Genomic DNA, 27,431 nt, shown 5'->3' with positions numbered 1-27,431 from the left:
CATTTCTGAGCCCTTGGATTCAAGATATGTAGCTGGTGACATCCTGTGGATATTGTGGATCACTGCAGGGGGCCTTTCACCTGTAGTTCCCTAAACATCTCTTCAATGCAGCTGTGAGATACAGAACTCATGATTTAGAAATATACACTTTGATTAACAATGTTCAACATTATTTGATTTAGTAGAGGTTTATTTTTATTGAATAGACTGTACACATTTCGCGGATGTTATCGCAGGTGCAGCGAAATGCTTGTTTCTACCTCCAAAAATGCGGTAAAACCTAACAATACACACAAATGAAGAAAAAAATAAATATATATATATATATATATATATCCGATCGAGTCCGGAATATAAATGTACACAGTTGTGTAAAGTTGGCTGGATGTCCTTTGGGTGGTGGACCATTCATACACACGCAAATGTGTGTGACAGTTCTTGACACAAACCGTGCGCCTGGCACCTATTACCATACCCCGTAGAGACCTGTGGATGGGCAGTCAGTGTCGATAGTCTGTAGGAGAGCTGTAGTAGTTAGCCAATTAACAGTCTTATGGCCAGGGGATAGAAGCTGTTTAGGAGTCTGTTGGTCTGAGCCTTGATGTACCGGTCCCGCCTGCCGGGTTGGGAGTGTAGCCGGTTTGGCTACTTGTCTGCTGTATTGGTAACGAACAGGTCTCTGGACACTAGTTGTCTTTTATTTATCTGGATTGGATGGAAAACATGCAATGCACTGAATGGTGAGCCTCTCAATGCTGCACACCTAACGTGAGGAAAAGTAATGCAAGCAAGTACCTGCACGAGGGAAGTTACATTACAGACAGCCTGCTAGCATGTAAGTTAACTAGCTAGCTAGCCTAAAATTGCACCACTTCGTAAACTCTTTCAGCCGAATATTTCATCACAAACGGTTCGCTAACAACACTATTGTCATTATATCAAAATTATATGGTTTTACTACTTCTAAACGTTTATAACATATGCATTTACACATACCTCTCCTCAGTAGAATCAAAACATACTGAGAGGGAACTCCTGCGTCTGACTTGAAGGTACTGCAGGCCAGAGCAATATACCACAGAGCAATCGATACACTCACAATCCATGGATATGAAAGGATTTAGGTGAAATACACAAGGCAATATTAACACTCGTTACAGGAGCATGGAGAACAGTCCAGGTCTCGGGTGGCTCGTGTCTCAATTTTTTTGAAGATTTGTGACGCTTTATTTTGTATGTTGCACCAGGCAATACATTTCTGCAAGTCAGAATTGATGGATTTGGTTACATCTTGACAATGAAATAGAAATTATAGCAGTTTGAGGTATATTGGGATGAATCTTGTCCTGGAAGCAGAGCTGAGAGGAGTGGAATAGAGGGCCGGGGTGGCTTCTTCCCGCCCCTATAGTACAGGAACCTCCTCTGTTGATTTATAGGTCTTCCATTCACAAACACACACATACACAGATACAGCAGAGGCCTAGCAGACAAAGTCAGGATGTGACATCACTCACAGGAAGAGAAGCCAAACAACTTTTTTTCAGTTTTTTTTGTCTGCGCTGCTGTGTAGCTGGCTGCTGAGTGAAGTTGGAGCCTCAAGGTCTGTTGGTGGCTGGGAAAGAGAGAGTATCCATAGGATCCGGAGAGGGACAGATCTGCCTGGATCGTTGTCCAGAGGGAGTTAAAGTAAAGGGGGCTGACCACGGAACTCTTCTTGGCCTTCCAAAGACTCCCCACATCATTCCAAGCCATCCACACGGACCCCGGCCAGGTACTGAGGGGAAACTTTTCCCCTTTCTTTTTTATCTCTCACGCTCTTTCTCTTTGTTCCATATGACTAGATCTTACTGAATTTGTTACTGTGCATTAGCTACTGTTTTCTCTCTCCCACATACAGTATTTTTGTAGGACCTTGAAAGAGCTATTGTTATTCTCCAGTGTCAGAAGGAAATTCCATGGAAAATCAGTAAAGTATGCAGGGTGCATAGCGGACCTGGTCCACCGTCCCAAATATGTGATCAGACATGCACCAGTCTGTAACTGGAGAGGCATGAAGACACTGAGAAGCAGTGAGGTCATAATCACAAAGAAAGGACGCATATCCCCTATCCCTTGGCCTATATAGACATTTCTTTTCTGTGCACTGTCACTGTTATTAAATTACTCTGAGGTTTACTGCCCATGACTGGTATCCACATTTGTGGGACTGCTATGGATTTAGACTTAGTTACCAAAACTAAGGGAGTGTAGTGGCCATCATCAAATCGGTTACCTATCCAGTTGTGGACCAGCTCCTTCTGTCTTATTCTCCAAGTGAATACCCAATGCCTCTAATGGAAATGATCCACTAGAGATAATAGATGTGAAGTACTAAGGAAGAGGACGATCCTGTTCACACCACACATACTGTGTAACAAACACCATACAGATGTAGAGGAAGCTGTCCAGAAGAAGAATGACAGTCATACTTTAGGCCTACTGTTCTGAGTAGTGAGAGTTGAAGCTCTTTGTCAAGTTTCTGCTACACTCTGAGAGCAAACTACAGTAAAATTAAACCAGGTGGAATGCAACATTTCTACTTTGTCTCATTCTGGATTACTCAGTACAGTTCAGGCTCAGAGCGCACAAATATGCTTGACTTACACTGAGTGTACAAAACATTAGGAACACCTTCATAATATTGAGTTGCATCCCCTTTGCCCTCAGAACAGCCTCAATTCGTCGGGGCATGGACTACAAGGTGCCAAAAGTGATCCACCGGGATGCTGGCCCATGTTGACGCAAATTCTTCCCAGTTCCCACATTTGTGTCAAGTTGGCTGGATGTCCTTTGGATGGTGGACTATTCTTGATACACATGGGAAACTGTTGAGTATGGAAAAACCCAGCAGTGTTGCAGTTGTTGACACACTCAAACCGGGGTGCCTGCCACCTACTACCATACCCTGTTCAAAGGCACTTACATCTTTTGTCTTGCCCATTCACTTTCTGAATGGCACACATACACAATCCATGTCTCAATTGTCTCAAGGCTTAAGAAATCCTTCTTTAACCTGTCTCTTCCCCTTCATCTACCCTGAAGTGGATTTAACAGGTGACATCAATAAGGCATTATAACTTTCACCTGGATTCACCTGGGCAGTCTTTTTCTATGTTCCTAATGTTTTGTACACTCGATGTACACTGCTCAAAAAAATAAAGGGAACACTTAAACAACACAATGTAACTCCAAGTCAATCACACTTCTGTGAAATCAAACTGTCCACTTAGGAAGAAACACTGATTGACAGTAAATTTCACATTCTGTTGTGCAAATGGAATAGACAACAGGTGGAAATTATAGGCAATTAGCAAGACACCCCCAATAAAGGAGTGGTTCTGCAGGTGGTGACCACAGACCACTTCTCAGTTCTTACGCTTCCTGGCTGATGTTTTGGTCACTTTTGAATGCTGGCAGTGCTTTCACTCTAGTGGTAGCATGAGACGGAGTCTACAACCCACACAAGTGGCTCAGGTAGTGCAGCTCATCCAGGATGGCACATCAATGCGAGCTGTGGCAAGAAGGTTTGCTGTGTCTGTCAGCGTAGTGTCCAAAGCATAGAGGCGCTACCAGGAGACAGGCCAGTACATCAGGAGACGTGGAGGAGGCCGTAGGAGGGCAACAACCCAGTAGCAGGACTGCTACCTCCGCCTTTGTGCAAGGAGGAGCACTGCCAGAGCCCTGCAAAATGACCTCCAGCAGGCCACAAATGTGCATGTGTCTGCTCAAACGGTCAGAAACAGACTCAATGAGGGTGGTATGAGGGCCCGACGTCCACAGGTGGGGGTTGTGCTTACAGGCCAACACCGTGCAGGACGTTTGGCATTTGCCAGAGAACACCAAGATTGGCAAATTCGCCACTGGCGCCCTGTGCTCTTCACAGATGAAGCAGGTTCACACTGAGCACATGTGACAGACGTGACAGAGTCTGGAGACGCCGTGGAGAACGTTCTGCTGCCTGCAACAGCCTCCAGCATGACCGGTTTGGCGGTGGGTCAGTCATGGTGTGGGATGGCATTTCTTTGGGGGGCCGCACAGCCCTCCATGTGCTCGCCAGAGGTAGCCTGACTGCCATTAGGTACCGAGATGAGATCCTCAGACCCCTTGTGAGACCATATGCTGGTGCGGTTGGCCCTGGGTTCCTCCTAATGCAAGACAATGCTAGACCTCATGTGGCTGGAGTGTGTCAGCAGTTCCTGCAAGAGGAAGGCATTGATGCTATGGACTGGCCCGCCCGTTCCCCAGACCTGAATCCAATTGAGCACATCTGGGACATCATGTCTCGCTCCATCCACCAACGCCACGTTGCACCACACACTGTCCAGGAGTTGGCGGATGCTTTAGTCCAGGTCTGGGAGGAGATCCCTCAGGAGACCATCCACCACCTCATCAGGAGCATGCCCAGGCATTGTAGGGAGGTCATACAGGCACGTGGAGGCCACACACACTACTGAGCCTCATTTTGACTTGTTTTAAGGACATTACATCAAAGTTGGATCAGCCTGTAGTGTGGTTTTCCACTTTAATTTTGAGTGTGACTCCAAATCCAGACCTCCATGGGTTGATAAATTCCACTCCAATGGACGTCGGGCCCTCATACCACCCTCATGGAGTCTGTTTCTGACCGTTTGAGCAGACACATGCACATTTGTGGCCTGCTGGAGGTCATTTTGCAGGGCTCTGGCAGTGCTCCTCCTGCTCCTCCTTGCACAAAGGCGGAGGTAGCGGTCCTGCTGCTGGGTTGTTGCCCTCCTACGGCCTCCTCCACGTCTCCTGATGTACTGGCCTGTCTCCTGGTAGCGCCTCCATGCTCTGAACACTACGCTGACAGACACAGAAAACCTTCTTGCCACAGCTCGCATTGATGTGCCATCCTGGATGAGCTGCACTACCTGAGCCACTTGTGTGGGTTGTAGACTCCGTCTCATGCTACCACTAGAGTGAAAGCACTGCCAGCATTCAAAAGTGACCAAAACATCAGCCAGGAAGCATAGGAACTGAGAAGTGGTCTGTGGTCACCACCTGCAGAACCACTCCTTTATTGGGGGTGTCTTGCTAATTGCCTATAATTTCCACCTGTTGTCTATTCCATTTGCACAACAGCATGTGAAATTTATTGTCAATCAGTGTTGCTTCCTAAGTGGACAGTTTGATTTCACAGAAGTGTGATTGACTTGGAGTTACATTGTGTTGTTTAAGTGTTCCCTTTATTTTTTTGAGCAGTGTACATACATGCATACATGCATACATACATGCATACATTACATGCATACATACATACATACATACATACATACATACATACATACATACATACATACATACATACAGTTGAAGTCGGAAATGTACATACACCTTAGCCAAATACATTTAAACTCAGTTTTTCACAATTCCTGACATTTAATCCTAGTAAATAATTCAGAGCCTTAGGTCAGTTAGGATCACCACTTTATTTTAAGAATGTGAAATGTCAGAGGTATAGTAAAGATAATTATTTATTTCAGCTTTTATTTCTTTCATCACATTCCCAGTGGGTCAGAAGTTTACATACACCCAATTAGTATCTGGTAGCATTGCCTTTAAATTGTTTAACTTGAGTCAAAGGTTTCGGGTAGCCTTCCACAAGCTTCCCACAATAAGTTGGGGGAATTTTGGCCCATTCCTACTGACAGAGCTGGTGTAACTGAGTCAGGTTTGTAGGCCTCCTTGCTCGCACATTTTTTTTCAGTTCTGCCCACAAATTTTCTATGGGATTGAGGTCAGGGAAGAGGCTTTGTGATGTCCATTCCAATACCTTTACTGTGTTGTCCTTAAGCCATTTTGCCACAGCTATGGAAGTATGCTTTGGGTCATTGTCCATTTGGAAGACCTATTTGCAACCAAGCTTTAACTTCCTGACTGATGTCTTGAAATGTTGCTTCAATATATCCACATAATTTTCCTAACTCATGATGCCATCTATTTTGTGAAGTGCACCAGTCCCTCCTGCAGCAAAGCACCCCCACAACATGATGCTGCCACCCCCGTGTTTCACGGTTGGGATGGTGTTCTTCAGCTTGCAAGCCTCCCTCTTTTTCTCCAAACATAACGATGGTCATTATGGCCAAACAGTTCTATTTTTGTTTTATCAAACCAGAGAACATTTCTCCAAAAAGTACGATCTTTGTCCACGTGTGCAGTTGCAAACCGTAGTCTGGCTTTTTTATGGCGGTTTTGGAGCGGTGGATTCTTCCTTGCTGAGCAGCCTTTCAGGTTATGTCAATATAGGACTCATGTTACTGTGGATATAGATACTTTTGTACCTGTTTCCTCCAGCATCTTCACAAGGTCCTTTGCTGTTGTTCTGGGATTGATTTGCACTTTTCACACCAAAGTACGTTCATCTCTAGGAGACAGAACACGTCGCCTTCCTGAGTGGTATGCCGGCTGCGTGGTCCCATGGTGTTTATACTTGCGTACTATTTTTTTGTACAGATGAACGTAGTACCTTCAGGCGTTTGGAAATTGCTCCCAATGATGAGCCAGACTTGTGGAGGTCTATCATTTTTTTTTCTGAGGTCTTGGCTGATTTCTTTTGATTTTCCCATGATGTCAAGCAAAGAGGAACTGAGTTTGAAGGTAGGCCTTGAAGTACATCCACAGGTGCACCTCAAATTGACTCAAATGATGTCAATTAGCCTATCAGAAGCTTCTAAAGCCATGACATCATTTTCTGGAATTTTCCAAGCTGTTTAAAGGCACAGTCAACACTTCTGACCCACTGGAATTGTGATACAGTGAATTATAAGTGAAATAATCTGTCTGTAAACAATTGTTGGAAAAATGACATGTGTCATGCACAAAGTAGATGTCCTAATCAACTTACCAAAACTATAGTTTGTTAACAAGAAATGTGTGGAGTGGTTGAAAAACAAGTTTTGATGACTCCAACGTAAGTGTATGTAAACTTCCGACTTCAACTGTACATACATACATACATACATACATACATACATACATACATACATACATACATACATACATACATACATACATACATACATACATACACACACACACAAGGACCTATTTCATGGGCCAGATGGTTGTCAGTATTGTAACCTTCAGCTAATTTTACATAGCAGCCTCCAGAAATGAATGCCGCAAATGGATTCTTGTACACTCCACTGTTGGTTTGTCCTTATATTTGGGATCATATTTTATATTCAGAGCAGTTTCACAATCACAACATGCTTTGCTTATCAAGTCCTTCAAGCCATTTCCTTTGTAAACAAGCTAACAATACTGTTTATACTTTGCTGATTTAGTTTGCTGATTTCTATCATGTTGCCTAATTTGCAGGCATGATAGTATTGTTGTACTTTGTTTGCAGGCATGATATCATGGGGGTAGAAGCCATTCTAACCTCTCATGACCTTTCTTGTTGTTTTCTCTATTTTTCAGAGAAATGTCCCTGCATTCCCAACCGTCCCCAATGTAGAGGTCACTGCTCTCAGAACTCCTCAGAGAACACCTTAACCTGAACAAACTTATGTTCGTGAAACCTGTCCAATCACCTCTCAGGAACCCCCCCCCCCCCCCCCCCCCCCCCACACACACACACACATACACACACTGTCCATTAGGCTCACGCCTCAACATAGAGTCCACCTTTAAGACAATGGCGCTCTGTCTCGGACAAGTCTTCAGCAAAGACAAAACCTTCAGGCCTCGGAAGCGCTTCGAGCCTGGGACCCAGCGCTTTGAACTATACAAGAAGGCCCAGGCCTCTCTGAAGTCCGGCCTGGACCTGAGGAAAGTGGTCCAGCTTCCTGAAGGAGAGAACATCAATGACTGGATTGCTGTGCACGTGGTGGACTTCTTCAACCGGATCAACCTAATCTACGGCACGGTCAGCGAGTTCTGCACCGAGCGCACCTGCCCCATCATGTCCGGGGGCCTGCGCTACGAGTACCGGTGGCAGGATGGAGACGACTACAAGAAGCCCACCAAGCTGCCCGCCTTGAAATACATGAACCTGCTGATGGACTGGATCGAGACCAACATCAACAACGAGGACATCTTTCCCACAAGAGTAGGTGTGTGAGGACCTCATACTAAACCCTGAGGGACTCCTCTGTAGGGGGACTGTCTTTTTGAAGTTAGAGTTGAATCTATGGGGTGTGTGACCATGGAAGCTACTAGCTATATAATGGTGCTTCAGGGTGCAAAGGTATATTGATATTCAGGAGACATTCTCGGCTGCAATGGTCCTATAGAAAGTCAATGTACAGAACGTTTTACAGCAGTAATTAAAACGAAAGCTCTTTGACGTAGATCTAAGTGGATGATAGTGAATGCATCTGTGATGTTGAATCATACCCCACCTTCTCTGACAATACCTTTAATGGATCTTGAAAGGTTCAAGGATATGTTAATTATGCAATGAGGGTGGCATTTAGAAGAAATTGAATGGGGTACTCTGAGTCAATTGTTCATTGTTAAAGGGTTGTCATCAACTTCTGTTTGGGGAGGGAGATTATCTAATGCAGTGGTTCCCCTTCAAACATTCAACCTCCAGCTGCGTACCCCCTCTAGCACCAGAGTCAGCCTGCCACACACACACTATACGCTACATTTATTAAACATAAGAGTGAGTGTGAGTTTTTGTCACAACCCGGCTCGTGGGAAGTGACTCTTATAGGACCAGGGCACAAATAATAATATTATAATAATCAATAATTTTGCTCTTTATTTAACCATCTTACATATAAAACCTTATTGTTCATCGAAAACTGTGAATAACTCACCACAGGTTAATGAGAAAGGTGTGCTTCAAAGGATGCACATAACTCTGCAGTGTTGGGTTGTATTGGGGAGAGTCTGTCTTAAATCATTTTCCACACACAGTCTGTGCTTGTATTTAGTTTTCATGCTAGTGAGGGCCGAGAATCCACTCTCACATAGGTATGGGGTTGCAAAGGGCATCAGTGTCTTTAAAGCGAGATTTGCCAAGACAGGATACTCTGAGCGCAGCCTTATCCAGAAATCTGGCAGTGACTTCTGATTTAATTCAATTTTCACAGAACCGCTTGTTGCTATTTCGATGAGGCTCTCTTGTTCAGATATCGGTAAGTGGACTAGAGGCAGGGCATGAAAGGGATAACGAATCCAGTTGTTTGTGTTATCCGTTTCGGGAAAGTGCCTGTGTAATTGCGCACCCAACTCACTCAGGTGCTTCGCTATATCACATTTGACATTGTCCGTAAGCTTGAGTTCATTTGCACACAAAAAATCATACAATGATGGAAAGACCTGTGTGTTGTCCTTGTTAATGCAGACAGAGAAGAGCTCCAACTTCTTAATCATATCCTCAATTTTGTCCCGCACATTGAATACAGTTGCGGAGAGTCCCTGTAATCCTAGATTCAGATCATTCAGGTGAGAAAAAACAACCAGATAGGCCAGTCGTGTGAGAAACTCGTCATCATGCAAGCGGTCAGACAAGTGAAAATCATGGTCAGTAAAGAGAACTTTAAGCTCCTCTCTCAATTAAAAAAAAAACCTGTCAATACTTTTCCGCTTGATAACCAGCACACTTCCAACAGGTGTGTATGTTGTAAAAGCGTTACATGGTCGCAGCCCATATCATTGCATAGTGCAGAAAATACACGAGAGTTCAGGGGCCTTGCTTTAGCAAAGTTTACCATTTTCACTTGTGTCCAAAATGGCTTTCAAGCTGTCAGGCATTCCTTTGCCAGCAAGAGCCTCTCGGTGGATGCTGCAGTGTACCCAAGTGGCGTCGGGAGCAAATGCTTTTATGCGCGTTACCACTCCACTGTGTCTCCCTGTCATGGCTTTTGCGCCATCAGTACAGATACCAACACATCTTGACCAACAAATTCCAGCATAGAATTCACTGACTTGTATGCGAAGCAGTAATTGTTTCAAAACATCTGCCATATCACTGATGCGTCGTGAAACAGTGTTGTTTGATGAAGTCATTGTCTGTATAGTTTTTTGAGCATTGTCCCAGCCATATCCGCGGCAGCAGGAAGAATTAAGTCCTCCACAATAGTATGGTGTTTGCCTGTCCTAGCCACTCAGTAGTTCACCATATAAGACGCTTTTAGCCCCTTCTTATTAATGGTATCTGTTGCTTTTATACATGTCTTACTACTCAAAAGTCGTCTTAATTCTCGCTTAAAAAACTCCTGTGGCTTATTTTTCAAATTGGCATGTTTTGTTTCTAAATGTCTGCGGAAGAGTGAAGGTTTCATTGAGTTGTGAGATAGTACTTTTGCACATATAACACACTGTGGCTGAGGAAAGGCACTACTCCCAATATAAGTGAACCCCAAATCAATGTAGTTCTCATCATATTTGCGCCTCTTCGATGGTCCAACGTCCCTGTTTGTTGTTCGGTGCTTTCCCAGGTAAGGGGGCAGTAGCTCTTCGGCTGCATCAGATTCACAACTGTCAGTGTCCATACTAGCTGGGCTAACAACAAATGTAGTTACTGATGCTAGCATTGGATGTGCTCGGGGCAGTAGCTCTTCGGCTGCATCAGATTCACAACTGTCAGTGTCCATACTAGCTGGGCTAACAACAAATGTAGTTACTGATGCTAGCATTGGATGTGCTCGTGGAAGCAGAACACAACTTGTGTCGTCGACAGGTGCAGGTGTAGTACTGCTGGTAGTAGCAGTACTACCAGTAGAGCTGGTATGAGTCTCTATGGAAACGCGGGCCTTACTTTTTTAAACCATTTATCAATTTTCGAGCAAACTGAATGAGCAGCAGCTACATTTGGCTACATACGGAATGTTAGTGGAATTCCCGCGAGAGAGTAATGGTTAATGTGATTGGATTTTAATTATTTGACTAGGCTACCTGTATTTGACATTGTGTTGTTATTTTGCTGAACACTAGACGGTTTCATTTTATTTTTGACAGTGAAATGAGGCTACTCAGGCGAGGAAAAAAAACTCACCCAAATGTATAGCCCCGTTGGAAAATATAAATGGACTGTTTGAAAATGTGAAGAATTACTATTGTTTAAAAAAAAAATGTGAATGACATTTTTGTTTGACGTACCCCTGACGGCATTGCGCGTACCCCAGTTTGGGAATAGCTGATCTAATGGATACTGAAATCCAGTGTGTGGTTTGAATCATCTTCAATGGAAACTAATGTGATTGTGTTTTAATGCGAGTTTAAAAAAAAAGCAATTATCGAAAAAATAATAGAACATAATTATGGAACATAATGATATTCTGAAAATTACGAACTGATTTTCATTAATGCATCCAGGGAGGGTCTCTAAAAGGAATTGAATGCGGTTGCAAAGGCTCAATGCTTTATTATAAGGTAACTAACTAACTGTCCAGTGTTCTTCCTCATTGACTGGTCTATCCTTCTTGTTGTAGGTGTTCCTTTCCCAAAGAACTTCCAACAGGTGTGTAAGAAGATCCTGAGCCGTCTTTTCCGAGTCTTTGTGCACGTCTACATCCACCACTTTGACAGCATCTGCAGCATGGGCGCCGAGGCTCACATCAATACCTGTTACAAACACTACTACTACTTCATCTCTGAGTTCAGCCTCATCGAGCACTCAGAACTGGAGCCCCTGGTGAGAGAGGAGGTGTGGTGGTGAGTAGGGTTGCATATTTCGGTAACTTTCCCTAAATTCCCAGTTTTTTTCTCAAGTCCTGGTTGGACGATTCCTCCATCCAGGATTTCTGGAAAACCAGCAAATTTGGTGAAAGTTACCTGAATTTTGTAACCCTAGGGGTGAGCTTACGGCACGATATTAACTCTGTTACACTTGGAATTGAGGTTTTTATTAATATATGTACAGTACATAGAGAGAGATTCAGAGAGTATTCAGACACCTTTTTCCACATTTTGTTACGTTGCAGCCTTATTCTAAAATGGATTACATTTTTATTTTTCCTCATAAATCTACACAAAATACCCCATAATGTCAAAGCAAAAACAGGTTGTAGAGATTTTTGCAAATGTAAAAAAAAAGAAAACACTTAAATATTACATTTACATAAGTATTCATATACTCAGTACTTTGTTGAAACACCTTTGTCAGCGATTACAGCCTTGAGTCTTCTTGGGTATGACGTTAAAAGCTTGGTACACCTGTATTTGGGGAGTTTCTCCCATTCTCTGCAGATTCTCTCAAGCTCTGTCAGGTTGGATGGGGAGTGTCACTGCATAGCTATTTTCAGGTCTCTCCAGAGATGTTCGATCGGGTTCAAGTCTGGGCTCTGGCTAGGCCCCTCAAGGACATTCAGAGACTTGTCCCGCAGCCACTCCTGCGTTGTCTTAGCTGTGTACTTAGCGTCGTTGTGCTGTTGGAAGGTGAACCTTCGCCCCATTCTGAGGTCCTGGGCACTCTGGAGCAGGTTTTCATGAAGGATCTCTCTCTCTACTTTGCAACGTTCATCTTTCCCTCGATCCTGACTAGTCTTCCAGTACCTTCCGCTGAAAAACATCCCCACAGCATGATGCTGCCACCACCATGTTTCATTGTAGGGATGGTGCCAGGTTTCCGCCAGACATAAAACATGGCATTCAGGCGAAAGAGTCCATTCTTGGTTTCATCAGACCAGAGAATCTTGTTATTCATGGTCTGAGAGTCCTTTAGGAGCTTTTAGGCAAACTCCAAGCTGGCTGTCATGTGCCTTTTACTGAGGAGTGGATTCCATCTGGCCACTCTACCATAAAGACCTGATTGGTGGCGTGCTGCAAAGGTGGTGGTCCTTCTGGAAGGTTCTCCCATCCCCACGGAGGATCTCTGGAGCTCTGCCAGAGTGACCATCGGGTTCTTGGTCACCTCCCTGTCCAAGGCTCTTCTCCCCTGATTGCTCAGTTTGGCCGGGCGGCCAGCTGTAGGAACAGTCTTGGTGGTTCCAAACTTCTTCCATTTAAGAATGATGGAGGCCACTGTGTTCTTGGGGACCTTCAATGCTGCAGAAATATTTTGGTATCCTTTCCCAGATCTGTGCCTCGACACAATCCTGTCTCGGAGCTCTACGGACAACTCCTTCGAGCTCATTGCTTGGTTTTTACTCTGACAAGAACTGTCAATTGTGGGACCTTATATTGACAGGTGTGTGCCTTTCCAAATCATGTCCAATCAATTGAATTTACCACAGGTGGACTCCAGTCAAGTTGTAGAAACATCTCAAGGATGATCAATGGAAACAGGATGCACCTGAGCTCAATTTGGAGTCTCATAGCAAATGGTCTGAATACTTTGTAAAAAAGGTATTTCAGTTTTTTGTTTTTTTTATACATATGCAAACATTTCTAAAAACCTGTTTTCACTTTGTCATTATGGGGCTATTTGTGTAGATTGATGAGAAAAAAAGATTTAATGCATTTTAGAAGGAGGCTGTTACATAACCAAATGTGGAAAAAGGGAAGGTGTCTGAATACTTTCCAAATGCAGTGTAGTGCAGGGGGTGTCTGGATATTTATCTATGAGGGAATATCCTTCACATACTGTAGTGCAGTCATTCAGACTTGGATGGTCTAATTTTGCTGTAGTTCAATGAAGGAGGAGCTTTACTGTCATAAAACAGAAGCGGTGGATTGTCACCGTTATTTCACACCACAAGTGTGTCTGCTCAAACCACAACCTGGGCGATTATACAGAATCACTCTCTGAGCATAGAACATAATGACTAAATCACAGTCTAGTATAAGATAATTATATAATAGCTGCTTGTCTTTAATTGTTCCCTTTGTCACAGTCATTGGAATTGGTGATGCACTACTTATTTCCCAAATTTGAATCATAAAAGAAAATTGTTAGTCTTTGTAAAAAAAAATCTGGTTTGGTTTATATAACCATTATAAGTGAAATTGCAATCTAGTCAGCCATACGTAAGAATGATGTCACTTTCAAGTTGTTTTCTTTAGTGCAGCGCTTCATTACATCTGAACCGATGAAGGTAGGAGCGCTGAGGTATACAATAAAAGTCCTCTGTTATCGTCATTATGAAGTACAGATTCTACTTATAAATAACAATGAAACATTATGTCAACAATGCAATATGAGGGGAAATAAACCTTGTTAACATAAGACAGTGTGATGGGTTGAGCATTTAGCTTTTCTGCTTTTGGTTGACTATAAGTCATGTGTTTTGTGAGTGGAAACAGCCGAATGAGTTCTCCTCAGATTATGGCTTTAGCCTATCCGTTAAGAAATGATTTTAGCATCATCATACAGCATGTCAGCATAGGCATGTAGTTCTGTCTGTCACCTCAAATTAACAAGGCAATCTGGGATTGGTACATCCATTTTTGTACTTAATGATAGACAGTGATTCTTGAAGAATATGTCTTACCAAAACAGGGACGAGTGACCGCTTTGTTTTTTTTTTTCCCAGATAGCCCTTTAATCGTAGGCCTGTTCAATGGAGAAAGCATTGTAATAACCATTCCTATGTCTTGTTTTTGCAGCAAGGTAGGCATATAATGCAATTATTTGTCAATATCATGTTAATCCCCCAACTCTACTCTCTCTTCTCTACCCTCAGAGGGCAATGACAGAGAAGATCTGTAACTGAACCACTTGGGAAATTGAGTTTACATAATTTCAGCAGTCCCTGTGACCTTCAAGAGACCCACAGCTTCAATACAACCAAACACTCAAACTGAAGCTCAAACTAAAGGAATGGATTTTGAGTGGATTTGAAGAGCTAAAGTGTTATCCATCCCAAGCATTACAAAGTTTGTTCATAAAGTGACATTTTCAGCCAATAGTCTATATGTTTTATGAAAAAGGACTGTTCTGCTTCCTATAGTGCTGTGACATGATGTAGCACTCCAGTCTTCTGAGCTTTATTGTAATTTTTGTAATTTTTAGTAATAACTATTCTAGCTCTGTTTTATTAAGCATGTATAGTTCTTGACATCATCAACTTTGGAAATGTTTGCGGCTTCGAGGTGTTTGAGATATTTTGTAATGGATGGAAGGTCACAACCATAGAGATCTTCTTTGTATCTGTGACAGCATGGACATTGAGGCTATCTCCATTTTGAAGTTGTACATGTTCTTCTTCACAATTGGGTGATCCCTCCTGATGACCTGATTGGACATGACTCCAACAGGGTCACCAGGAGGGATCAACCAATGAAGTTGGAAGTCCAGCCCAGTTGACCACATTAAAATGGTGGAAGCTCTCAATGGAGCTGCCCATGCTAAAATGGCCTTTTGGCCACTAGAGGCCTCTATCATTCTCTATGGTCACAACACAAGACCTGTCTCCAGTGTTTTGCATTTTTGTGACCAATATGTGTTGAATGTGTCCCAGCCAGACAACTTGAAAAACATACATTGTGTGATGTGTCCAGGGATGTACAGAATGACAAGTATGGACTCATACTGTAAATTACTGACTTCATTTTAATTTACACAAAACCAGTTTAAACCTTACTCTGTGAGACCGATCTGATGTGTAACTGATTCCATTTCCAAGTATCAAGAGCCTCTTTTACCCTTCCTGGCCTCTCCTGTTGAGTTAATTGTGTTCATTTTTGAGGAAAGTTATTCATCTTAAAATACTCATGACTCTTTAATATAACTTGCACTACAAATGTATTTTATTTCACCTTTATTTAACTTACATAGGACGCCCTAGACTATAATATAACCTACCTTGCTACTACTAGTATATTTTCTATGAATGAGAGAGTGCTGTCATACACCAGAAATTCCCTGTTATGAAATAGGGGAAGTTGTTTTGCAATAGCTGACGTCCTAGTGGCTTATTCTTTTCGTCCAATGAATAAACTACAGGACAGGCAAGAGGCGGGGGCTCTGCGTTTAGCGCCTTACGTCACTAACTGGTTTCACTCTGTTGTCCACCCTGACCCACCGCAAAATCCACAGGATGACGGAGGCGCTGGAGGAGGATTTCGGCCTATTTGGACCCAGACTCCAGGTTAGATAGATTATTATTTTTATTTTATTTTTAAATATCGTCTGTAATTCATAACGTCATTAGCAAGACGGAATAGGTGACATAGTAACTAGCCAACTTAAAATACTTAATGTTATCCAGCTTGCTAGCTAACTATGTATTGTAGGTAGCTAGCGCAAATTGATTTGCTTTGGCTTTTCATAACAAACTCATCTGATACAATTATTTTCAGAACATCGTTATGACTCTGAGCTGATATAGGGTTTGCTAGCTAACTCGACAGCTAATAAGGTCGACCTGTTATTACCTTACGAGTATCTTTACTATAGTTAGCTAGCTACTGTGTGTGATTGCATAGCCTACTTTTGTTGACTGATTGAACGAACGAACGAACGTTAGCTAACTAGCAGTATTTTTGCCGCCTCCAGTCTGGCACGACCAAGTCGTGGCTGCTTTCACCAGCATATTTGGAGCTGAGTTTTTTTTTTGTGGAATGACTCAATAACTCACCCAATTATCCAGATAGGTTTGACATAGCCTACAGCTAGCAGATAAACACCAACGTTACAAAACACCGCCCTGCATATGTGTGTAAGAAAAGGTCTAACTAGTTCTGGAATGTGTGTTCAAGTGAAAACATCACATCATCACTGATGGAATTCCTTTGTGTAACTTTGAATATTCTCTCCCTGTTTCTGCCCCCGCCGACATGACGTTACTGTACTAACTAGTTACTCGAAAACGTGCTAGCTATCTGAAATGTTTCATTATTTTTCAGTTGGCAGATATGGTGAGGCAGAGCAGGGTGGCAGAGTTGCAAGCCTTCCAGCACTCTCTCCAGGTAACTCAATATTGCTGTCAGAAATAGCTAGCTAACTAGCTATTTTACAAACTTGTCATAGCTTGCGATTTTGTCACACTTGTTACTTCTCTTAACTTTTCCTGTTACTCAGATAAGAGTAGCTTCTAGTAGTACCAGACTGCCAGCAATTATGCTTATCTTGGCGTTAAATCGGATATGTTGCATAATTTTCAGTACAAATATGCCTATGCTATCACTGGACGTGAAAGTGTGTTTGGGAATATCCAGGGTCAGATAAGGTCTTTGTAAGCTTTCCCTGTTTGTGCTTGCATATCAGTGTACCCTATTGGCAGGCTGCCACAGGGGAAGATAACCTTGTTTTAAACCAGAAGTTTGGTTCTAATTATACTGTATTGCTATTTTATCTAGAATATTCCATATCAGTAGATTTGAATGTTTGTTTTGGGGCTGTTTGTTTAGGACTGCACTGGTACTTTAAGAACAAAAGTGACACACTGTGCTTCTTGTTCTTTCTGTCCCTCTTCACCGCCTGATCTCTCTGGCTCTGCTCTCACTTTCACACTTTCCCTCCCACTCTCTCTCTCAGTTGCAGAGTAACTCTCTGGCCTTTGGCCCAGTAGGAGACAGCTGTGGGGGACAGCAGAATGTGGTGCCCCCCACTGCCACAGAGGAGAGACAGCGCCTCTCAAAGGACCCTCCAGGTACTGCACCTCAGGCCTCTGACCAGGGCCCTATCAACAAAGCATCTCAGAGTAAAGGTGCTGATCTAGGATCAGTTTTGCCTTTTCGATCATAACGAATAAGATTATATGGACTGATCTTAGATCAGCACTTCTACTCCGATGCTTTGTGGATACTGACCCAGCTCCACAACCAGCTTCTCACTGTCTGCTTTTCTATCACATTGGCACATAGCAGTCCTACATGTTAGTCAGTATACACATTGCACACACTACGCTTTAACCTCTTGAGGACCCCTTCGAGATAAAATCCCGTTAAAGGGATTGGTTGGATAACAACCAGTGAGATAACACGGCGCGAAATTTAAAAAAAAATAATCTCAAAATGTAAATTCAAGTATTATATGGCATTTTAAAGATACTCTACTCGTTAATCCAATCACATTGTCCGATTTCAAAAAGGCTTTACGGTGAAAGCAAAACATTAGATTATTTTAGGATAGCACCTTAGCAAAAAAAAAAGCAATTTTCCAAGCACGGATAGCCATCACAAAACCAGATATACAGCACTAACCTTTGATAATCTTCATCAGATGACACTCCTAGGACATCATGTTAGACAATACATGCATTTTTTGTTCGATCAAGTTCATATTTATATCCCAAAAAAACTATTTTTTACAATGGCGCGTGACGTTCAGAAAATGTTTTCTCCCCGTAACTTTCGGTGAATAGGCACATTCATTTACAGAAGAACTCATAAACGTTGACAGAATTTATAATAATTATTTAACGAATTAGAGATAATATACTCCTTTATGCAACCACTTTGTCAGATTTCAAAATAACTTTACGGAAAAAGCACATTGTTCAATATACTGAGTACAGAACTTAGCCTTCAATGCTAAGCTATACAGTTAGCCTACAACCACGGCGTCCACAAATCTCAAAAAATATATTCGAAATATTTTCTTACCTTTGCTGATCTTCGGCGGAATGCACTCGGAAGGGCACCCACTTCCACAAGAAATGTTCATTTGTTCTGCAAAGTCCATCATTTATGTCCAAATATGTCTGTTTTGTTGACCCATCCAGAACACTTTACAATGCCATGTGGCGTGGACGCAAATCCATAGACGAAATGTTCAAAAGTTCCATTACCGTTTGTAGAAACATGTCAAACGATGTTTACAATCAATCCATTAGGGTATTTTTTTACGTAAAATTGCGATAATTTTACAACCGGGCAATAGGTATTCATCCCAGAAGAATAATAACAAACAGCGAAGTCACGTGCATGCGCGTCACGAGACACCTGTCCTCAGACTGGCCACTGATTGACTGAGCCACAATTTTCTGCCCGGTGACGGATGAAACCAGTTCCTAAAGATTGTTGACAGCCAATGGAAGAGTTAGGAGGTGCAACGTAAATCCTATGTCACTGTAGTTTTTCAAGGGATTCAAAAGAAAAACTACATTTCTAATTTCTCCCACTTCCTGATTCAATTTTTCTCAGGTTTTTGCCTGCCATATGAGTTATGTTATACACAGACACCATTCAAACAGTTTTAGAAACTTCAGAGTGTTTTCTATCCAAATCTACTAATAATATGCATATTCTATTTTCTGGGCCAGAGTAGTAACCCGTTTAAATTGGGTACGTTTTTCATCCGGACGTGAAAATACTGCCCCCTAGCCCCAAGAGGTTTTAAGCAATAATTTCTTTGCTTTCACATTGGCACATAGTTAATCCATTCAAGGATCTATCAATGTGTCACAGTTTTAAACAATCATTCACAATTTAAGAAAACATTAATTTTTGTTGATTGGCACATAGTCAATAGATGTTAGTCAGTATGCACGTTGCAAACACTTTGCGATTCAAGCAATATTTTACAACATAGCTGTGGTTGACGTGAATTGACAGTCAACTTGTTTATACAGAGGTGGAAGGTAGCCAGCCAGTAAGCGTCCCAGACTCAGCCAAACCAATGGAAGCCATCCAGCCCGTAAGCATTCCAGACTCAGCCAAACCAATGGAAGCCACCCAGCCAGTAAGCATTCCAAACTCAGCCAAACCAAAGAAGAAGAAAAGGAGGTCAAGAGCAACAGACAGCTTTACAGGAAACTTCAACGGTAATCATGTTGCACATAAATCAGACAAGCATGTCAAATATCCAATCACTCATGTCATTCAAAATCTAGGGTTTTAATAAATGCACCCACACCATAGATACCAGAGACAGGCTTTTGTGCGCTTCTCTTTTCTCCAGACCTGTACAAACTGACAGATGAAATGCTGGGTCAGGGTGCATATGCAAAGGTCCAAGGATGCATCAGTCTTCAGAATGGGAATGAATATGCTGTGAAGGTGAGTCAGAGGCTGCGTATGAAATGGTTCCCTATTTAGGGCACTACTTTTGACCAGAGTGCATAGAGGACATATGGGACTTGTGATGAATGTCATACATCACACGCAAAGTCACTCACTGATGCTGTTTCGACCCCAAACACTGTTTTCTTTACCCAGTTTGTGGTCCAAACATTGTCCTATTAAACAGTTAAGCTTTATACCAGTGTGCCGATTAGCTTTTTGTTCTACGTTGTCCTCTCTGATCCAACACCTGGAACATCTTTTTTTTACGGATATGCACGTATACCACCCACTAAGCCAAAGATTTTTATAACTAATCCAAGATAGACCCACAGCCTGCCGTTTCCAATGGGAGCAAGTTATGCACGTATACCACCCACTAAGCCAAAGATTTTTATAACTAATCCAAGATAGACCTGCCGTTTCCAATGGGAGCAAGTTAATCACAGTGGGCAGAGCACGAGCTAATGAGATCTTATTGGTGCATTCTAGCATGTAGTTGCATATTTCTGTTAGGGAACGCCTGTGAAGTGTGCTTGTGCAATAGCTCAATTCTCCCTTGGACTCCTAGACAACGTCATTTTTAGAAACTTTGGGAAAGGGTAAAGTCTACGAAACTTAGTCCACTCTGTTCCTAACAGATTCTAGTTTTAGGAACAGAAAACTGTATTGAGATCAAATGTTTCATTGATGAGAAAATGTGCAGAATGTCAGCCAAAATCCATCTGATTCCATCTTTTCCCACTGCTGGCCAGTGGGCTTCCTCTCATCAACATATTTTGTTGTGAGTGGAAATGCCAACTGGGTGCTTAAAATGTATACATCAGGCTCATTGTTCTGTGACTAAGCTTTCTTCACTCACTGATACCCGTGTACATTTTGTTTGGTTTCAGATCATTGAGAAGAATGCGGGGCACAGTCGCAGGCGCGTCTTCCGTGAAGTGGAGACCCTTTACCAGTGCCAGGGGAACAAGTGTGTGCTCTTTCACTCTACAAAGTTAAACTTCTGAAGGTTAAATGATAATTACAAAAACAAATGTCACCCACTAATGTCTTCCTATTAACATTTTCAGGAACATTCTGGAACTAATTCAGTTTTTTGAAGATGACTCCTGCTTCTACTTGGTGTTTGAGAAGTTGCGCGGAGGTATGTCTTCTTGTTTTTACCATATCCCACTTTTGTGAGGGTGAAGCTGGGTCGTGTTCATTATGCACAAAATGGAATAAATAAGTCAACTGGGGAGATACTGCTATAACTGAACTTGTCAATAAAAACAATGTTTTCTGTTGCAAAACATGGTGGTGCTTTGTGGCCTAATGAACATGACCCAGGTTACATGAAACTATTAGGTGTTTCTCTGAAAGCTCTCCCCTCTCTGCTCCTGAAAGCTCTCCCTTCTCTGCTCCTGAAAGCTCTCCCCTCTCTGCTCCTGAAAGCTCTCCCCTCTCTGCTCCTGAAAGCTCTCCCCTCTCTGCTCCTGAAAGCTCTCCCCTCTCTGCTCCTGAAAGCTCTCCCCTCTCTGCTCCTGAAAGCTCTCCCCTCTCTGCTCCTGAAAGCTCTCCCCTCTCTGCTCCTGAAAGCTCTCCCCTCTCTGCTCCTGAAAGCTCTCCCCTTTCTGCTCCTGAAAGCTCTCTGCTCCTGAAAGCTCTCTGCTCCTGAAAGCTCTCTGCTCCTGAAAGCTCTCCCCTCTCTGCTCCTGAAAGCTCTCCCCTCTCTGCTCCTGAAAGCTCTCCCCTCTCTGCTCCTGAAAGCTCTCTGCTCCTGAAAGCTCTCCTCTTTACCCATACAGGCTCCATTCTGACTCACATCCAGAACCGTAAGCACTTTGATGAGCTGGAGGCCAGCCGTGTGGTCAGGGACATCTCCAAAGCTCTCCACTTCCTCCACAACAAAGGTAGGACCCCTGCACATGGGGCTGTGCCTGTATAGAATTACAGTGTGATTGTTTCCTCGTGAACATTCTCTGTTCTACAGGTATCGCCCACCGGGACCTAAAGCCAGAGAACATCCTGTGTGAGTCTACTGACCAGGTAACCTTTGTTTCCCCCAATGTGCTACGGAACAACAACATATGTTTTCTGTAGAAAATGTCATGTTTGCCAAACAGTTATTGTGGATATAGCTAGTGAATGCCTGCTATTTTTCTCTTCCTCTGCAGGTGTCTCCGGTGAAAATCTGTGACTTTGACTTGGGCAGTGGAGTGAAGCTTAGCAGTGCCTGTATTCCGATCACCACTCCAGAGCTCACCACACCGGTAAATACCACAACCTGAACCTATCACTAACCCTGATATTTGTGTCTGTCTGTTCGTCTGGCAATGTCTTAATTGTCCCTGAGTGCACATATTTTACTTTTACTGTAAAGAGTGTTGCGATTTTAAATGCACTTTTAAATCAAATTTGATTTGACATATGTCCTCACGGTGTTTGGTTTCCCCACCTCAGTGTGGCTCGGCAGAGTACATGGCTCCAGAGGTGGTGGAGGTGTTCACAGACGAGGCATCATTCTACGACAAGCGTTGTGACCTCTGGAGCCTGGGGGTCATCCTCTATATTCTGCTCAGTGGCAGCCCCCCCTTCACTGGTCATTGTGGGACTGACTGTGGCTGGGACCGTGGAGAGACCTGCCGCACCTGCCAGGTACACAAGTCATCACCAGTCTTCCTCAAACCCCCAGTTCACCTTAGACATCTACAGCACAATTTTTTTTAATCAGTCTCGAAGGAACACAAACTCTGGACCTTCGAGACCGATTATAAAAAATTATTTTAAAAATCTGTCATGCATTTATTGGTGTTAAACCATTATAATTCATAAGCACTTATAGTAATTTAGAAACTATTTCTAATTATTTATAACCATGTTTAATGACTGATTCATGTCATAAGTGAATGCCCAAAATATTTCACTATTCATGATTTTCCCTTTAATATGTTGTGTCCCACCCCTGCAGAAGAATCTGTTTGAGAACATCCAGGATGGCCAGTATGAGTTTCCAGAGAGGGACTGGGCCCACATCTCTGCCCAGGCCAAGGACCTCATCTCCAGGCTGCTGGTGCGGGATGCCACCCTCCGCCTCAGTGCTGCCCAGGTCCTGCAGCACTCCTGGGTGCAGGGGGTGAGTGTCAATTTCCTAACCCTTCTGTCCACTGTGTGGGTGTATGGTCATAACATACCACACCTGGGTTGAAATACATGTCTATTATTTGTTATCGAATACTTATTTTCTGTGTATTTCAGTATTTTCTAATAATGTGGCTCTAATCACCTACTTCTATTGAAAGTATTTTCAAATAATTTCCTGTAAATGGCCTACTATTTTGAAATAAGTATTTGAAAATACATAATTTCAAATACCGAACAGACCTGGTTCAAATGCATGGGAATTTAATTATTTGTATAAATACTGTGTATTTGAGTATTAAAAAATATATACATGTCATTACTAAACAAGTGTTTCCAAATACATTCCAATACTACTTGTTTCAAATAAAAAATATCCAAATACTTAAGTTCCAAATTACTTTTGAAATCAATTGAAATACCCTAAACAGTATATGAACCCAGGTCTTTATGTTGTTCCGGTGGATGTTAATATTCTAAAGTGGCTTTCTTGCCTTGTCTATTCTACACTGATCTAAGAAGGCTGAATGTGTGAAAGAGACATCCAAGAAACCAGTGGGCTTGTTTTCACCAGTACATTTCCTCCAAACTGTATATCTGTGAAGGAAAGGTTACAATTAAAATAAATGGATTCTGTTTTCCTCTTATATCTTATTTAAATGTGTTATTTATTTTCCCCTAGAATGCACCAGAGAGAGGTCTCCCAACCCCACACTTCCTCCAAAGGTAATCCACTCAGTGCTCATTTCACAGAATGTGCCGTACATTACAGCTAATTTCTTCTGTTATATGACAGGCAGATGGCTAATAAAGTCAGTCGTTGAAGGGACGTTACACTTCAAAATCAAAGTTTGTTTTCCAGACCTCCAAAGTAGCATAATGGACTCAACTTGACATTTTGAGGCCTGAAAACATCAGACAAAATTAGATTTAGGAGATGTGCCTGACAAATTGAGTGTATGTCTCCTAGAGCTAAACGTGTGATCTATAATTTGATCAATCTCTGACTGATCGTCTGCTCGTTCTCTGCAGGAACAGCAGCACCAAAGACCTGACCCAGTTTGCCGCCGACGCCATCGCCTTCAACCGCCAGCTGTCGCAGCACGACGAGGAGCAGGAGGAAGTAGTCACCACCATTGTGACCTCCATGAGGCTCTCGCCCCCCTCCAACTCCCGGCTGGCTCGCAGACGGGCGCAGTCCAACGCTCAGCGCACCACCCAGGACTTCCTGCCTGCAGATGACGACAACCTCGACACTCTCGTCACCTGACCAGCTCCTGGTTTAACCCCAGGAAGACCCCGTTTTGGTGCTACTGCAGGCTCGGAGTTCCCTCGCACCTGGTTTATCCTTCTAATATAGTCGTGTGCTTCTAAGATCCCTACAGGGTCAGATTCTCTGATTTAACGATGTCAGCCTTAGAACTGCTGCCAGGCTCTGTGTGCCTTCCCCTCTTTTGTTTTTCCTCTGTTCCCTCCATCCTCGTGCTAGTCTCTCTTCCCCCCTGCTCTTCCTCTCTACGTGGTGTTTACCATGTCACACCATCTGAGATGGACGATAGCTGCCATTGGCAGCAGACTCCTGTGTAGCTTCACAGGTTGGTAGCATCATTGTCCAAGCTCTCGTCATGGCCAGTGGTCTTCTTATCACCTAGAAACAGAGAGACAGGAGCACAAAGGGAAGCACTTTTATCCTCTACTAAACTAACACACTTAGTCCCAGCTTTGTATCGGTTGCTGAGTCTGGTTTCAGTGATTAGTTTGGGTTGAGGTAATTTCCTGCATTTGATAATAACCTCAGTCTATTCAGACCGCAATCCCATATTAAGATGACAGAAATAAAGTCATTAGAATGGGTCTAAGCCTGTTCTAGAGATTATTTTTCTATGGTTAAGACTGCTAGTGATGGTTGCTTTATGCTAGCTATACTTAATTGCACGCTTATTTCCATTAGGAATGGATTGTTGATGTCCGCATGGGGCATTTAATACACATACAGTACATGTAGCTAGCCTGTCTTATTGTAAAAATCCTTTTAATTTTAAAAAACATTTTAATTTACGTTGTGTTGGTCAAGCTGTGAAAAGGTTTTGGCATTATTTATAGTTACTGAATGCTGAAAAAGTAGAGCATTACTTTTCAGACACTTAGTAATGCTGTTTTTAGGGCTGGTCATACATAGGCTGTGAGGAGGGTTTCAAAACTTTCCCAAAATGTCCTGGTTTTTCCAGAAATCCCAGTTGTAGGATTTCTGGAACCAGCAGGGAAGAAGCATCCATCCTCAAATTTTTCATGCAGGATTTCTGACCTAACTGGGAATTTTTGGAATGTTTTGAGAATTCTGCAACCCAATAATGGCCTGGTATTCAGGGAATGGACTCTGTCCTTGATTATCCTAGTAAGCATTCTGGGGCCCTATTATTGACAGATGGGTCGATATCTACAGTATGTTGAGTGTGAGTGTTTGGCCTAGAACTTTTAAGACATTGTGCTTGTGGAAGGTGGGTTACTGAATGATTTGAGAGTGTGTTATTAATTTGAAAAGCATTTTGAAGATGTGAAGCATTTTATTATTTTAATGACCCTGAAATTCCATTTCCTATCTCCTTATCGAAACATCAGCTACCTGGATCACTTCTATACTTTGGAATAACTCACTCGTCATATGTATTTTGAGATTATCTGAAATGACTGCATTTCATCAGTATTTTTATTTCAAACATATTTGAAGTATTGATAAACTACAAGGATTACCTCAGAAACCAGAGTTGCACTAGCCTGGTTGCCAGTTTGTTTGTGTTATGTTGTCACTCAATGTCATGCAAAACATGACATTAGAAAGTGTTGACATGATGGCACAGACAGATCTGGGGCCAAGCTAGAATTTGTATGACGTCTTTGCACATTTTTTCCAAATGATTACAGGACCATTCTGCCATTGCTTGCTTCAAATGTGTTTAACTTATTTTCAGTCATACCACTAAAAACCTGAAGCTTTCTTTTTACGTGAATTAATTACTGTTTTGGCTATTCACACTTCACAGAATATTGTTAGAATCCGTTTAAGTGATTTAGAAATCTGGAAATGTCTTTTTGTTTTTTAATATTGTATTCTTTTTTTAACGTCCATAACTTAATTTTTTATATATATTCTATATTCCAGAGGGGATGCCATGATAAAGATACCTTTCTGTGGCGGAAAGGGAATTTATAGTTTTATATCAGTTTTTTTTAGTAATTGTTTTATTTGTGTATTGTTGGTTGGTTTGTCAGCAAATGTATCTGAAAAAGTGTGCCAAAGAAACCATAGAGACTGATAGAAATAACTTGTGACGACTGTGAATGCTAGCATGTCACATTAAATTAGTATGTAAAACGGCTTGTACCCAATACCTGGATCTCCCCCGGTTGCCATGGATACTCCATCGCTATAGCAACTAAAGGGCCTTCCTAAGCGGCCACGGACTCTGTCAGAGAGGGTGCAACACATTAGGGATCTCCCAGTGGCTATGGTAAAGCCCTCTCACTCTCATTAAGTCCTTATGCAAGTGGCTGGCTGGCTCTGTCCCAAATGGCAACCTAGGGCACTACATAGGGAATAGGGTGCCATTTGGGACACATACACTAAACTCAAATCAGATGGGATAAGATATATTAATTGGCATAAGCTATACAACTAAATACCTTTATAACCTATGTGTATGAGGTCTTATGGCAAATGTTCTTACAATGTTGCACATCAATAGCCCCTGTGGTATGCTGTTTCCCAATAAAACCCATTTCTTATGAAATTCTTCTTTCTCTGACTTCTAGGCAGAACTCTGACATCATGTAACAAGTTAGTTGACTGTTCTTCTAGGTTCAGTGTGAGTACATAAACAGAGACTGCTCCCTGTATGGCTGGAAGAACTGATTGAATGGGTTTATTTCAGGCCCATCAGTTGCCTATTGTAGAGTGTGAATGAAATGGGGACAAGGATGATTGTGATTCACCTGACCACACTGAAGAGAGGAGGAAGGGGGTTGGTCTAGAGCGCCTAAAGGAAGAAGGTAACAGTGAAGATGTACGAGCAGACACTTATGGTCCCGTGTAGCTCAGTTGGTAGAGCATGGCGCTTGCAACACTAGGGTTGTGGGTTCAATTCCCGCAGGGAGTAGCTTTGGATAAGAGCGTCTAGTAAAATGTTATGCCATCCTCGAGGGGATTATACACACACACACACAAGCTGGAAAGGAAGACATCATGAATCATGCTTTGTTGCACTGTATGTTGGGTGGATAGTTCAGAATTGTGCTTTGTTGCACTGTATGGGCAGTGGTGGAAAAGTACCCAATTGTCAAAAGTATAGATACCTTAATAGAAAGTCACTCAGTAAAATACTACTTCAGTAAAAAAGTAGTATTTAGTTCTAAATATACTGAAGTATCAAAAGTAAATATAATTGCTAAAATATACTTAAGTATCAAAA

The 27,431-nt window shown here is 42.4% G+C and overlaps 2 protein-coding genes across 4 annotated transcripts; both read left to right on the top strand.

Moving 5' to 3' along the window:
- Window positions 1–492: 492 nt before the first annotated feature.
- mob3c (MOB kinase activator 3C) lies at window positions 493–15,850 on the top strand. 2 transcript variants are annotated; one of them, XM_045697336.2, is made up of 5 exons: window positions 493–835; window positions 1,571–1,771; window positions 7,483–8,117; window positions 11,448–11,650; window positions 14,580–15,850. In XM_045697336.2, exons 3-5 carry the CDS (start codon window positions 7,571–7,573, stop codon window positions 14,607–14,609), a joined length of 780 nt encoding a protein of 259 aa, XP_045553292.2. In that variant the 5' UTR covers window positions 493–835; window positions 1,571–1,771; window positions 7,483–7,570; the 3' UTR covers window positions 14,610–15,850. The 2 variants fall into 2 exon arrangements, with proteins under 2 accessions (XP_045553292.2, XP_082818889.1); XM_082962763.1 differs by lacking the exon at window positions 14,580–15,850 and having other exon boundaries at window positions 493–1,771; window positions 7,483–8,113; window positions 11,448–11,630.
- Window positions 15,840–26,753, top strand: mknk1 (MAPK interacting serine/threonine kinase 1). Of its 2 annotated transcripts, XM_014149535.3 has the most exons (14): window positions 15,840–15,986; window positions 16,744–16,806; window positions 17,375–17,489; window positions 19,413–19,604; window positions 19,742–19,839; window positions 20,736–20,815; window positions 20,916–20,989; window positions 21,633–21,737; window positions 21,818–21,873; window positions 22,002–22,097; window positions 22,288–22,482; window positions 22,796–22,960; window positions 23,648–23,691; window positions 23,998–26,753. In XM_014149535.3, exons 1-14 carry the CDS (start codon window positions 15,936–15,938, stop codon window positions 24,233–24,235), a joined length of 1,572 nt encoding a protein of 523 aa, XP_014005010.1. In that variant the 5' UTR covers window positions 15,840–15,935; the 3' UTR covers window positions 24,236–26,753. The 2 variants fall into 2 exon arrangements, with proteins under 2 accessions (XP_014005010.1, XP_014005011.1); XM_014149536.3 differs by lacking the exon at window positions 16,744–16,806 and having other exon boundaries at window positions 15,878–15,986.
- Window positions 26,754–27,431: the final 678 nt, after the last annotated feature.

Source organism: Salmo salar, chromosome 16 (assembly GCF_965601325.2).
Source record: "Salmo salar chromosome 16, fSalSal1, whole genome shotgun sequence".
Classification (NCBI taxonomy): Eukaryota; Metazoa; Chordata; class Actinopteri; order Salmoniformes; family Salmonidae; genus Salmo; species Salmo salar.
This window is presented reverse-complemented; position numbering and strand designations above follow the sequence as displayed.

What these genes read in the sequence shown, in the direction of transcription:
- mob3c (XM_045697336.2), top strand. Translation starts at nt 7,571, where the DNA reads ATGTTCGTGAAACCTGTCCAATCACCTCTCAGGAACCCCCCCCCCCCC. An exon ending in CATCTTTCCCACAAGAGTAG is followed by an intron (nt 8,118 to 11,447) that starts GTGTGTGAGGAC and finishes TTCTTGTTGTAG; the next exon opens with GTGTTCCTTTCCCAAAGAAC. An exon ending in ACTCAGAACTGGAGCCCCTG is followed by an intron (nt 11,651 to 14,579) that starts GTGAGAGAGGAG and finishes CTCTACCCTCAG; the next exon opens with AGGGCAATGACAGAGAAGAT.
- mknk1 (XM_014149535.3), top strand. Translation starts at nt 15,936, where the DNA reads ATGACGGAGGCGCTGGAGGAGGATTTCGGCCTATTTGGACCCAGACTC. An exon ending in CCTCTCAAAGGACCCTCCAG is followed by an intron (nt 17,490 to 19,412) that starts GTACTGCACCTC and finishes TTGTTTATACAG; the next exon opens with AGGTGGAAGGTAGCCAGCCA. An exon ending in ACCCCACACTTCCTCCAAAG is followed by an intron (nt 23,692 to 23,997) that starts GTAATCCACTCA and finishes CGTTCTCTGCAG; the next exon opens with GAACAGCAGCACCAAAGACC.